This window comes from Balaenoptera musculus, chromosome 8 (genome assembly GCF_009873245.2).
Source record: "Balaenoptera musculus isolate JJ_BM4_2016_0621 chromosome 8, mBalMus1.pri.v3, whole genome shotgun sequence".
NCBI lineage: Eukaryota > Metazoa > Chordata > Mammalia > Artiodactyla > Balaenopteridae > Balaenoptera > Balaenoptera musculus.
The window spans coordinates 106793603-106806961 of record NC_045792.1 but is presented as its reverse complement, the minus strand read 5'-3'; the positions used below and the strand labels follow the sequence as shown (position 1 = coordinate 106806961).

The following is a 13359-nucleotide window of genomic DNA, read 5'->3' as shown; positions in this document are numbered from 1 at the left end:
TTAGCTGCTACATCCTGCTTTGTATTCCCAACAGACTAAGCATAGTTCAAATGCCACCTCCTCCAGGAAGCCTCCGATCATCCCCCTCAGTGTCAGGAAAGAAACCAACTCCTCTTGGGACCTCTCTTGTTCATGCTGTCCATGCCACCTTCCATTATGATCCCTGTCCCATGTCTCGTGGCCCTTCTGGGGTGTGGGGCAGGGATGGGGCCTTGCCATCTGGGTCCCCCACAGAGAGCCCAGTGTCGGGCAGAAACAGGTGCCTCAAGAGAGCTCACTGAATGAATGAATGGCTTTTATGAGTAGACACTTGCAAATGGAGATATCACTGACTGAAACATTTATCATTAATTCTTCCCACCCATAAGGGAAAATCAGCAGAGGCTGAGGGTTGGAGTAGTGATAAGGGTGGCCATAAAGTTAACCAGAGCTCCGGATTCTTGAGCTGCTATGTGCCAGGCACTGTTCAAAGAGCTATCACATGAAGTATTAATCTCATTTAAACCTCACAGTAATCATAGGAGGGAGGTGCTATAATTTTCCTCATTTTACAGATGAGAAAACTAAGGCTCGGCAGAATTAAATGGCTTATCTGATAAGTGGCAGTGTCAAGATGGACATTCAATGAGGACTTTACTGCAAATTCTCCAATGTCATCCTTCACCAGGAAAGAATACAGGCGTTGGACCTGGCAAGAGATGGGTCTGAATCTGACTCACCTCCTGGTTCAGAGAACATGCCCGCCTCCCCATTAAGGTGAGGTGAGAACAGGGCCTCTGAGCTTGCACATATCTGTGCATAATGGGTATCTGCCCATCAAATATTAGCTACTGTACCAACCAGCTCCAGCCAGGAAACAGGAACCTCTTAGGTCTTTCGGACTGGGGTAATTTAATCCTGGGACTTGGCCACGTAGACAATGGGAAGAGCTGAGAAGACAAGCAGCGGATGGTGAGACCACCCAGAGATTAGCTGCTGCCTATCTAGGGGTGGCGGGACAATGGGAGGTGGGGTCCCCAGAGCCAGAAACTGGAGCTGCCCAGAAGCTAGGATCATGGAGGAAGGGCTTTCTGGAGGGAGGTAGAGCCAGGGAGAAGGCGAAACCTTTGCCAGAGGTGCCCCAGGAAGCAGAGGAAGAGGAGGAGAAATACCCTGACTTCTCCCTTCCTCCCACCTTCTGGTCCCCCATCAGGGCTTCCCATTGGCTGAGCCTTCCAGGAAATGGGACAGCAAGGGAGCCTGGGAAATGTAGTTCCCTGTGATACAAATGTACTCTCAGCAGACACATATGGCTGGTGGGGCAGGCCCATCTGCAGCCTGCACCGCCTCCTAAGAAGGAAGGTGTGAGGATGTTTCCTTCTGTCTCTTTCAGCATGTCCCTGGGTCACTGTAGTGGAGGCCCTTGGTTGGGGCCCATTCCCACACCGCCACCAGTTCTGGAAGGCCTGTCTCTCCTTCACTGTGTTCTGACAGCGGTCCCTCTCCGGCCTCCTCTGACTGCCCATGGCAAGGCCTCCTTTGAGACCTTGGGCTGAGTGGGGGAGGAGGGCTGGCTCCACTCACAGCAGGGGAGCTGGCCTGTTAACCTTCCCTGTCTCAGCCTCCCCATGTCTCCCCATTGCTAGGCTCACCGACCCACACCTCTACCTCCTGGACCTCCCCTTCCCTCCACTCACCAGCCTGCAGTGTGATAACTGTTACCTTTTAATGAGGACTCAGTCTGCACCAGGCTCTGTGCTAGTGATTTAGCGACACCAGTTACACGAACCCTCAAAACAACGCCATGCAGTAGGAGTGATTTCCACTCACTCTTTTACAAATGAGGACAGAGACTCAGGATTAAATGCTCTGCCCAAGGTCAACTTCAGGTTAACAGCAGGAGTGGGATTTGAACCGAATTCTATTTGACCCCAGAGTCTACACTTAACCACCATACTTGACCGACCTTCTGCACAGATATTTGCTTTTCTTTACGGGAATAACAACTGTAGTCGTAATAAGTCTGATGATTACAGCAAAACTTGTATTGCCATTTTATGGATGAGGAAATAGAGGCACAGAGAGGTTAAGTAATTTGTCCAAGGTCACACAGCTAGGCAGCTAGTATTTAAACCCAGGCATTCTTGCTCTAGAATTTTACTGTTAAATGTCTTAAGACAGATACAAGGGCCCTCTCCCAGGGGTATCTGTAGGTTGACCAGGACCGAGAATGGACCTGAGGTCACACCTTGGAGGCCAAGGAGTGGAGATGGTACATAGACAAGGCTTGTTGTGCTCGGCTATGTTTAAGAAATGCAGGCATTTTATATAAAATCATGAGTTTCCTGCTTCTCTTTTAAAAATCAGAAACTCTGGCACCAGGAGGCTGGAGCCGAGGAATGACAATCCATTTGTCAAGGTTTGGGCATGCCTTCTCTGCCGGGCCACAGACCCCACCATGCCCTATTGCCTGGGCTCTCTGGCTCCGAGTTTGCCACGCCTTTGCTCTGCAGCAAAGGGGCGGAGCTGTGACGTTCAGGCTTGGCCAGTAGGACGGGCGATGGGAAGGCTAACGCTGAGTTGGGGGCAGTCCTGAGGTCTCAGCTCAGAATCAGGCATCGTGAGCAGTGTGAAAACCCGCCTGCTACTACTGGACTGGGCAGAGGCAGGAAGAAAACCGAGGGCCCCTCCTTTGCAGCTGTGCTACTGCGGCCCTCCCTCCCTATACCAGCCATGTGGACAGCAGCGGGTCCTGGCAGGTTCCCATCCCTTGCCTTCAAGGTACCCAACAATGGTTCTCCTGGCTGACGTGCCAACTACATCACACAGACGTAACGCGGTGTCTACCTGGTGTCAGGTGCTGGGTATGCTTGGGGCATCTCCTTTCATCCCACCCGCAAGCCCTCAGCGCAGAGATAACGCACTCCTTCACACTGATGGGTAAACTGAGACCCTGAGGAGTCAGGTGACTGGTTAATATACAGCAGAAACCTGGATCCAGGACTTCTGACCCCAAGATCGACTGGGGTTAGGGGTGTGGCTTCCCACCCACATGAGGACAAGCTGTGGGCTAAACCCGGTCCAGGGTACAAAAGACATGAAGAGACGGCCTTGACCCCAGCAGCCATACAAGGGGGCCAATGAGACAAGACCATCCTCCCAAAATCCAGAGCCCAGAGGGCAGTGCAGCAGAAATCGCAGGTAGTGAAGAGGGAACCCAGGCCAGGGTGCAAGCAGGTGTTTGAGCTTCTCCCTTCACACATTTGTTTTAATGACAACGTGTTAGACAAACACATTCTTGTAGAGGAGCCCAGAGGCAGCAGGTGAGCGATGGACCCTGGATCTACCGTGGATCAAAGCAGGTATGAGCTTGGGCATGGGACCGCCCCCCCCACCTGCCTGCCAGCCTCAGTCTCCATGTGTGTACAATGGGCTTGATAACAGTGCCCGCTGTGGGGCCTACGGTGAGGCGTCCATAAGCCGATGCGCCGCGGAGCCCAGGGCAGGGCCCACCCGTGGCAAGGGGCTCGACAGAGGAGCGGCCCCATGACCCGGCTCACCTGAAGGATCTCCACCGCTTCTCATTAAGAGGCTGACGATAGAACAAAACATATGGTTGGTTCCATTTATACAAAGCATCCAGAATATCTACAGATAAAACCATCATAGAGGCAGAAAGCAGACTGGTGGTTGCCAGGGGTGGGGACAGGGGGAAAGGGACAGATTGTTAAATGGGCCCCAGGTTGCCACCTGGGAGGATGGTGGTAATGGTGGCACGACATGGTGAGTGTACTAAATGCCACTGAACTGTGCACTTAAAACAGTTCATTTATGTTATGTAAATTTCATGTCAATTAACAAAAAAAAAGAATCACAGAACAATGGGTACAGATCCTGCTTATGGGCTTAAGTGCCCCTGCTGTAGGCTGGAGCTGCAGAGAAAATGGACCAGGACACACCTGCATGGTTACGTGGGGAGGGGACAATCTGTCCATTTCCCCCAGGATTTCTTAGAGTGTGGGCTGTACCGGAAGACGCACCGCAGGGGGCTTGCTGAAATACAGATTCCTGGGCACCACGCTGTCCTGGAATCTGCGTTCTGGACAAGCTCTGCACGTGGCGCTGTCCACACAGGTGTCTGGACGCACTGACCTACTCACTGTCTGTCCTTTCCTTCCATCCATCTCTCTACCCATCAGATGAGCTGCCGGTCTAAACCCCACAGGACCCCGGGCCTCTGCTTCGGCTCTCCTCCCAGGCCGCATCCCACCCTACCTCCCTCGGGCCCTGCTTGACCTGTCCAAACTGCTTTCACTCCTAGGCCTGACCCCAATTTCCCTAATTCTGGATGCTTCCTGGGCTGGCTGCTGACCAGCCTCCCCCCACCCCCACCTTTCTGAGCTTTCACCCTCCCCTGAAACGCTGCTGCTGACCCTGTGGCACGATCCTGGACGTGTCGTTAGACCCTCCTGGGTCGGCCGTCCGGTGGTCTTTTGTGCCCGTGGGAACCTCACAGACTCTCAGGCCTGCTGTGGGAATCTCACAGGCCACGGAGGGAAGGTTCTGACGGATGCTGGGGCGCTTCTGCGGCTGCCCGGAGAACAGCCCCGTCTCCCTGGTGAGGTCCAAGCTCCTTATGGGCCGGGGTCTTGTCTCCCAAACCTGTGCCAGGCACTCTTGAGCCTTGGAGGCCCCGGGGGGCAGGCAGGGCCGCACCCTCCTTAAAACAAGACCCCTGAGAGCAGAGACCAGCTTCTCAAACCTCTGGCTGCTGACAGTCCGACGTCTGCTCAGCACAGACTCCTTTCTCTGAATGTGGAGATCAGAGATGCATGTCCTCGGGCTGCAGGAACCGGACAAGAGAGTGACCTGAAACTGAGCGGGGCCCTGTGGGGCTCCCTGGCACGGAGGCCCTTTTTGTCCCCCATTTCTTGTAGGCAAGACTGCAGCCCCCATGACCGTCCCTGAGTTCCGAAGGGTGGATTCAAACAGTTGCTAATCAATGGAGAAGCAGCCAAGCAACCACCGGGGGCAAGGTTAAAGGGACCAGAGAAACTCATCAAGATCAGGGGACAACCGCTGGGCTTCCCTGGTGGTCCAGTGGTTGAGAATCCGCCTGCCAATGCGGGGGACGCGGGTTCGAGCCCTGGTCGGGGAAATAAGATCCCACACGCAGTGGGGCAACTAAGCCCCCGCGCCGCAACTACTGAGCTCCGCGCCTCAACTAGAGAGAAGCCGGCGCACCGCGATGAGGAGCCCACGTGCCGCAGCGGAGGATCCCACATGCCGCAACTAAGGCCCAACGCAGCCAAAAATAAAATAAATTAAAAAATCGGGAGACGACCACCTGAGATGAGATTAAGGGAGTGCAGGCCCTGCTCACCACACCCTAATCTTGTCAGAGAACGACCCCCCTGCCCTTTGAACCACTGCCATAAAGCCCTTCATCAAATCCTCTGGCGGGGGACACACACAGTTTTTCGAGGCAGAAACCGGCGTGTCCCCCTTTGCCTGGCAAAGCAATAAAGCTCTCCTTTTCTACTTCACCCAAAACTCTGTCTCCGAGATTTGATTCGGCACCGGTGCACAGAGAGGCCGAGCTTTCGGTCACAAACACACCTGTCGGCCCACAGGGGAGACAGGGCTCCCGCACAAAGGCCCCCCGCCCTTCATTTTCTCACTGATTCTATTTATTTATCCCCTGAACAAGTGTTCGCTCACAAACCCGCTGCTGGCCTTTTAATTCCAGCAGAGACTCAGTCTCTCTCCATTCGTCCCCACCCAGTGTGGGTGACTCAGCCGGTGACCTGCCCACTCCATTCAGAGTCTCGGGTGCAGCCCCCCCCCAGGAGGGGTTTCAATCACACCTGTCATTCCACTAATGCCGGGACCATCTTTCTCCAGTTCCGTGCAGCCAGGCTCAAATCAAATAACCCCCTTTGTTCTGCCTGGAACTGACAAGGCTTTAAAGCCCCATTATTATGCCATAATTTCAGAAAATTGATCTCGGGTGCCAACAGCTAAATGGAGCTCAAAGTTTCTTCGTGTGACACCTTAGTGAATGAAGGCTTTGAATTGTCATAAATCCCAGGCAGCGGAGAGCTCAGCCAGAGCTCAGGGCTCCAGGACCAGCGGGTCAGCCTCTGGGCAAACCGGACCCCACAGCAGAGCAGAAGCGACATGAAAACAGCGGCCAGAGGTGACTCCTGGGGCGGTACAGCCCCGCTACCGTCAGTGTCAGGTTTGGGGTTGTTCTCTGTCACCGTGCGAGCAGAAACCTTAGCAGCTGGAGGACAGGAAAAGAAAGGACACAGCGGGAGAAGAAACACCAGTGGGAAAATGATCCTTTAGAGGGTAATGAACAAGTAACTGAATAAGGGACTAAAAAAAACCCCTCAACAATGGCAAGCTGGCTGCTAATTACGCCTGACAGCGTAAAGTGTGAAAGAGCCCGGGGGATGATGGAGGGACTGAGTCTCCCTCCACCCTGGGGGCAGGGGCGGGTTGTCAACAGGCACCTCTCAGCCCAGCAGGCCCTTTCCTGTTGCTTCTGTCTTGATTTATAATAAGCTCCTCTTTCCGTAAGTGCTTCATGAGAGTGGTTTGGCTTTTTTGTTGTTTTTTTCTTTCTCCCCCAAATGGGGGGTGTGTAGACTGAACTTGCCCTTGACACACAGGCACCTCTGTTGTCTCCTATGGTGGAAGTGGAGCTGGAGGACGTGGGGACAAACAGCGGAAACACAGATTTGCCCGTTTCCCTGCATCTTGGATAGGGGAAGGATGGGACCATCTGTTTTTCTCCCAAGGACGGGGCTACTGGTAAGGGCTGGCCAACACCTTTGAGGCTGTGAAGTGGTACCCCTTTGCACACAGTAGGTGCTCAATAAAGAAGCATGACGTGACCAAGCTGGCTTCATTGAGGGGGTGCACAAAATTCAACCAACTCCCTGCCTCCTGGCGGGCTGAGTGGCATTGCTGCCTGTGTGCCCCTCACCGCCAGCTCATGGTGAATCTCTGCTCCCCCAGGAGGGCACAGAAGTGGGGCGGAGGATGTTTGGATGGAGAGGTGAGACCAGGGCACTAGCTTGGACCGCGAAGGCCGGCGGGCCAGGCACAGGTCTATCATGTCTGTTACAAATCTGCTAGATGTGTGACCTTGGGCAAGTCACTTAACCTCTCTGTGTTTCCGTGTCCACATCAGAGAATAATAGGGTTTCTCTCCAGGGTTGTTGTGGGGACCAGTGAGGTAGCCTGTGCAGAACTCTGTGCAGAACTCTGGAGGGGAAAAGGGAGCCTGTTTGTTTGGAGGGAGCTGGGGAAACTATTCCAGGTGAGAGAATGAATTTAAGGTAAGCCTGCCAGGAATAAGCACACACATGAGCTAGACCTGATTAGTAACGCTGACAGAGGGAGTAAAGCCCAGGGGTCAAGTATTTGGGGCTGGGGATCCAGAACGCTGGGGTTCAAGTCTTGCCTCTGCCTCTTGTTAGCTGGTGTAACCCTGGGAAAGTTGCCTCAATTTTTTCATCTGCTAAATGGGGTAGTAAAGCCTGTTTCCCTCCTATAGTTACTGGGAGAATTATTGAGTCGCTCACATAAGATGCTCAGGACAGTGCCTGGCACACAGTAGGAACCAGCCAGCCAAAGCTAGTGTTCTTTTCTGAAGGAGATGAAGTGACATAATTCACAGAGACCCCCAGGCACAAGGTGACAGGTTAGATCTGAGCTCCAATCTCCAAGGGTCTAGGCTGTTTTCACATTTTCAAGAAGCAAGGGCTCACTGATCCGATGTAACAGCCAGCACGACATGACAACTAGCACCAGGCACAGCCCTAAGACATCACAAGACGTGACTCATTTGGCATTCCCAACCACTGTCTCCATTTTACAAACGGGGAACCCAGGGCCCAGAGAGTTGAAGCCACTTTCCTGAAGTTGCACAGCTGGCGGGTGACAGAGCTGAGAGCTGAACCTGAGTCTGGCCCAGGGACTGGTACTATTACCTGCTGACTAACCATCCTGACCCACAGCCAGCACAGCTGGGTACTGAATTGGACCAAACCGTCTAGCCGGCAGCTGTGCATCTGGGCTCCGCCGTGGGCGTGAATGCTGACGGGTGAGCCTCCCCCGCTCGGAGCTGGGGAACCGGGAGGCTGGGTGCCCAGCCGGGAGGTGTTCCAGCCTCAGCTTGGAGCTTCCTGGGCCCCGATCAGAGAGGAAGGAAGGGAGCCAACCAGAGATCTTGAGGAAGGCCAGGGAGGCTGGCAATGAGAAGCAGAGGGTGGTGGGGGGCAGAGGGATGGTTCTGAGAGACGCAGGGTCCAAAGAGACAGGGGCGGGCAGGGGAGGCGGAACAGGCTCAGGGCAACGTGGGCTCCATTCCTGGCCTGGCCAGTGGAGACCCACTTTCCTCATCTGTGAAATGGGGACAATTTCTCAGCTGTGGGATAAGGTGGGATGAAGCTCAAGGAGCATCCAGCCCCATGTCAGACACGTACACATCAGCTCAGTGAAGATGGCCATTGAGCCTAAATTTATAGTCAGATTGATCCCAGAATTAATCATCCGAGCTAGAGTGTGGTGCGGGGAATCTTCTCATAAGCCACCATGAACCACACACAGACATCACCTCCCCATGCTCTGTGGTAGCCCCGGCAAGGACTCCTCCAACCTCAGCTTGAATGCCTCCTGAAACAGGCTGCTCACCACCTGCCAGGCCAGCCCAGCCCAGCACTCACTGCTGGAAATCTCTCCCTTACGCTGAGCTGGTGACCTGTGACTCTCATTCTCAGCCTCGTTAGGAGGACCAGCTTGTGCCCATGGCGACTGCACTGATCGTGAAGCTGTGCTTTGAGCTCCCGGAGCTTGGGTGGATGGACAGTCCTGGGTGTCTCTATTACTCGGGTGTCCATGGGCTACAGGCCACTGCCGAGCCAGGGGGGGAAGGATGTGGAGGGGTGATGTCCATGAGTGGGGCGGGGGCTGTCATTTGTACCCCTGTGCTCCATGCGACACGGGCTTCGCCAAGCCTGAGGCATCTCCTTAGCTCACAGGAGGGGTGGGCACGAGAGCCCTCTGGAATGATCAGAGTCTCCTCCATTGGAGGCCCTCAGTTTGGCGCAGCTGTTACTGGGCGTCTAGGCAGGACAGTGGGAACAGATGGCACACAGTCGGGGAGCCCAGGGCCAGGGAGGGAGGGCGCAAGAGGCCCGCTAACTGCTGCTCTTGCGCTTTCTCACTGGCCTTCTTCCCCCCACGGTGCCGCCCTCGGGAGAAACAGCTTCTCGCTATCACGTGCGTGCGGGTGGTTGAGCATCTGCCCTGGAGCTCGCGTGGGTCTTGAGCGAAAGCCCCGCCGCTGTCCCCAGTCAGAGCTGGGTCAGCTTCCCTCTATCACCTCCCCAGCTGCTTCTTACGTAAGTTGCCGTCTCTGACTCAAGTTTAAGATGAGAAAACCTCTGATACAGCGGGCCGACTGCACCGGCGTCTGAGTCCTCCCAGCGAGAACACAAAGTCCTCTGCGGCCCTTGCTGGCCTCCAGGGTCCTCCTGCTCTCACTCCCACTTGCTCCCTGCACCCGCAGGCTCCTTCAGCAGGCCTGCACCCTCACCACAGGGCCTTTGCACATGCTGCGCCCTCCTGAATCTTGGACTAAGTCAGTGGATGCAGTGGTTTTTCCTCCCATGGTTTCCCCTGTGCCCAGCACAGGCACTTAGTAAATACCGGTTGGTACACACGCTACACGCAAGGCACATCACCTTACTCAGTCTCACACCCCCGCTGTGTGTCAGGCAGCCCCGCCTGTGGTCTGTGGTCAGAAGGGCAGGACCGTTTACTGAGAGTCAGCCATGTACGTGCTAAGCACTGGCTGAGATTTTGCGCCCGCTGTCTCTGATCCTTGTCACACCCCCATTTTACGGGCAAGGAAGCTGAGGGTTGAGTTATGCGGGGAAGGGCAGAGCTGACGTCCCTCCCCCAGGGCTCCTGTGCCCTCTCTGTGTGCAGCTCCATCTCCTACTAGCTGGGAGCCCCTGAGGGCAAAGACTGGGGCTCTGGTGCCCAGGGGACGGCTCAGCACACGGGTGCCCGAATCCTGAAGGCCCTGCTGGCAAAGGCTGTGTCACGGGGCCACAGAGGAGGAAACAGGCTTATCTGCTAATCCAGAAACGTCTGCGGAAATGCATCCAGCCACCACTTACCCACCTCCCGTGCCCCCCAAGCCTGAGATGGGTACCAGGTAGGACCTGGATTCAGGAAGAATCCCGGAGGAGGAGCCGTCTGCCCTGGACTCCAGGTAGCAGTGGAGTCCAGTGGTTAAGGGCACAGGCTCTGGAATCGTATGTTCACTCCTTACCTTGGCCGCTCGGGAGCTGGGTGGGTGATCCTGGGCGAGTCACATCAACTCCCCCTGGGCCTTGGCTTCCTTACTTGTAAAATGGGCATGTGACACCTGTAGGGGTGCTGGGGGATAATGAGAGCTGTGCCCCAGGGCCTGGGCCTGGTCAGCTTTCCCAGCGTCATCGGGAGGAAGGCAGAACCCTCGGCACTCCTTGTTTTAAAGCAGCAACAAATCCCGGCCCCAGGAAAGAGGTCCCGGTTCCGGGAGCAAAGCACCCTCCTAGGCTTTTCATGAGGGGCTCTTGGCCGGGTCAGATGCATCTGTGGGTCGTGACCCAGTACAGACCCCGGTAACCTGCAGACAGAAACCTGCGGATTCTTTCTGCTGACCGTTCCTCCTGTGTGCATTCCTGGCAAACGGTCCTGCGGGTAGCCTCAAGGAGAGGGAGGGAATGTGTGGGACCCACCCGAAGTTGCCTCTGCCCCACAGATGGGGTGGCGGCGCTCGGCTTACCCCAGAGGGCCATGAAGACGGAGAAGAAGACAGTGGCGGGGTTGTCGAAGAGGTGGCTGGCGCGGGCCGTGGCGCACGCAGAGCTCATCTTCCAGTAGCTGCAGGTCTTGTCACACAGCGGGCACATGGTGATGTTGTGTCTCTGGTCACACATCTCCATGCTGGAACAGAGGGAGCAGCCCAGAGTCCCCTGGCCGATGGGCAGGGTGCCTGCCGGCCCACGTGGACCGGAGCCTCCCGGAGCCATGTCGGGTGGGAGAAAGTGCTGGGGGTCCCCGCCGTGGTGGTCATGGTCTGGCTCATTAGCCAGCTTCCGCCGGCGCTCACATCCCTCTTCTCCATCCCAGGTGGGCTTCAGGGACGTGTGACAGGTGCTGCCACACAGGGGCCCCAGCTCGGTTTCACACTCTGTCCCCCTCTTAAAGCCTTAATGATTTTTGAACAGGGCCCTGCATTTTAATTTTGTACCCAGCCTGCAACTTCTGTAGGTGGTCCTGGGTGTGGACCCATCGGACTTGCTGTGTGGCCGGTGAGCGTTCATCTTTGAGGCCGAGGTCCCAGCCAGCCTCCCTCTGATAACCAGGCACCGTCAAGGTTGTGCTAAGAGGGAGTGCTGTCCAGGTCCTGACCTGACAAGGCCCCGGAGACCCGAAGGAGGAATGGGATCAAGGCCCGAGAACACCACGCCCCTCCTGAGCCCTGGCCGTGAGCCTGGCACCTGCTAAGCGCTGTTCCTGCGGGCTTCAGTCCATCCCTGTGGGGACGCCGTGGGACAGCTGGCCCCGGGCAGGCCTGGGTACCAGCCTGCGGACATCGCTGGGCACTCTGGGCCCCTAAGAGGATGGAGAAATGGTTCTCCCGGACCTCGTCCCGGGAGACGGGTGGTTGGGTTGGAAGGAACACACCCACAAGCTGCCTGGGGTTGGGGACCCACCACGCCGGGCTCACCCCGAAAGTGAGGGGGAGTTTCTGCTCAGGATACTAGTCCGGCTCAGGGCAGGGCTTTTGTTCTGCTGAGTCTGGGGCTCGAGCTCAGGGGGTGTGGCTGGACAGGATGGGGAGCTGCGTGATGCCCAGTGGCCTTCCTCCTCCGCCCTGCCCAGCACTCAGGCTCTCTCCTACTAACACTGAAAAATACAATACGGGCCATTAGCTGGGTGGGCAGGGGCCTGCACCTGGCCTGGACCAGCTCTGGGGCTATGACAATCCCATCTTCATAGATGAGGAAGCGAGCCCAGAGAGGGGAAGTCACTTGCTCAGGGCCACACAGCAGAGTGGGGATTGAGCCCTGGGCTCAGTCTGTCAAGCCCGGGCCCTGCACTGCTCTCAGCTGATGCCCAGAGGCCACAGGAGGGCTCCCTGCTGAGACCAGGGGGCGTGGCCCAGGTCCTTGATGGGTTATTCCTGCGCTCTGTGCCCCCGGCCCAGTCCTTTAGCCTCAGACTCAGTTTCTCCTTCTGGAAGATGAGAAGGGAGGCCAGAATTAGGCCCTGCCAACTCTGCCCTGCCCTGCCCTGCCCTTCTCCCTGCTAATTTGGACAAGATACTGAGCTATTGTTAGACATGTGGCAGGAGTCTCATTCCCAAGGGTTAGGTGGCTATCGAGGAGGGGGCCGAATCGGGTGGTTGTTCTTGGCTTTTAAAAAAAATTTCTGGATGCACAGAATCGTGGCTGGGCCACAGCCATCGGTGTTGGAGAAACACTTGCTGAGAGGCTGTGAGGGACCCTCCTCTGCTAGCACTGCGGGCATGCAGCTCAATTCTCTTCTCACGGTTACTCTTACTATAGACTTATTAAGATTGTGCACATGCTATATGTGCCAGGCACGGTGTCAGGCATGGGAGAGGGAAAGATGGACCAGCTGCTGCCTCGAAGCATCTGGGGAAGTGCGTGTGTGAGCATGCGTGTGTGTGCCTGTGTGCACGCGTATGTGGGGCGGGGACAGGCACACAGAGGCCATAGGGCACCGTGGACTCGGGGGCGAACCAGCTCTGGATTTGGATCTCAGCTCTACCGCTTGTGAGCTGTGTGGCCTTGGGCAGGTTGCTCCAACTCCTTGGGCCTCAATTTCCCCATCTATAGAATGGGGATGCTGAGAATAGAGAACCCATTTTTCTTTTTTAAAAGGCCATGGCATTTTATTCAAGTATATTGGGTTTTTTTTGGTTTGTTTTTTGTTTTGGCTGCGCTGCGCAGCACATGGGATCTTAGTTCCCCAACCAGGGATTGAATCCAGGCTCTCGGCAGTGAAAGAGCGCAGCCCTAACCACTGGACCACCAGGGAATTCCCTGAGAACCCGTGTTACTGGGTTGTTAGGAGGATTAAACAGGGGAACGCACGTGAAGCCCTCGGAACGGCCCTGGGACTCATCCTCTCTTTCACCATCATTATTGTGGGAATAATGGAGCACCGGCAGCTGCTGTGACTTTAAAAGGAGGCGGAGGAGCCGCCTCAAGGGGGTCCATCTCTTGTCCCTCCCTGAGCTTCCTCTCTTCTGGGGGCCTCTCCTGAAGGGCAGAGGGGCAG

At 55.9% G+C, this 13359-nt stretch overlaps 1 protein-coding gene across 5 annotated transcripts in view; it reads right to left on the bottom strand.

Annotated features, from left to right (window-relative positions):
- Positions 1 to 13359, bottom strand: part of ANO1 (anoctamin 1) — a 90839-nt gene that overhangs the window by 33240 nt on the left and 44240 nt on the right. For all 5 annotated transcript variants that reach the window (XM_036862640.1, XM_036862644.1, XM_036862641.1 and 2 more), the window contains one exon: positions 10832 to 10992. In XM_036862640.1, coding sequence (XP_036718535.1) covers positions 10832 to 10992 — 161 coding nt within the window. The remainder of the gene's footprint in view (positions 1 to 10831; positions 10993 to 13359) is intronic.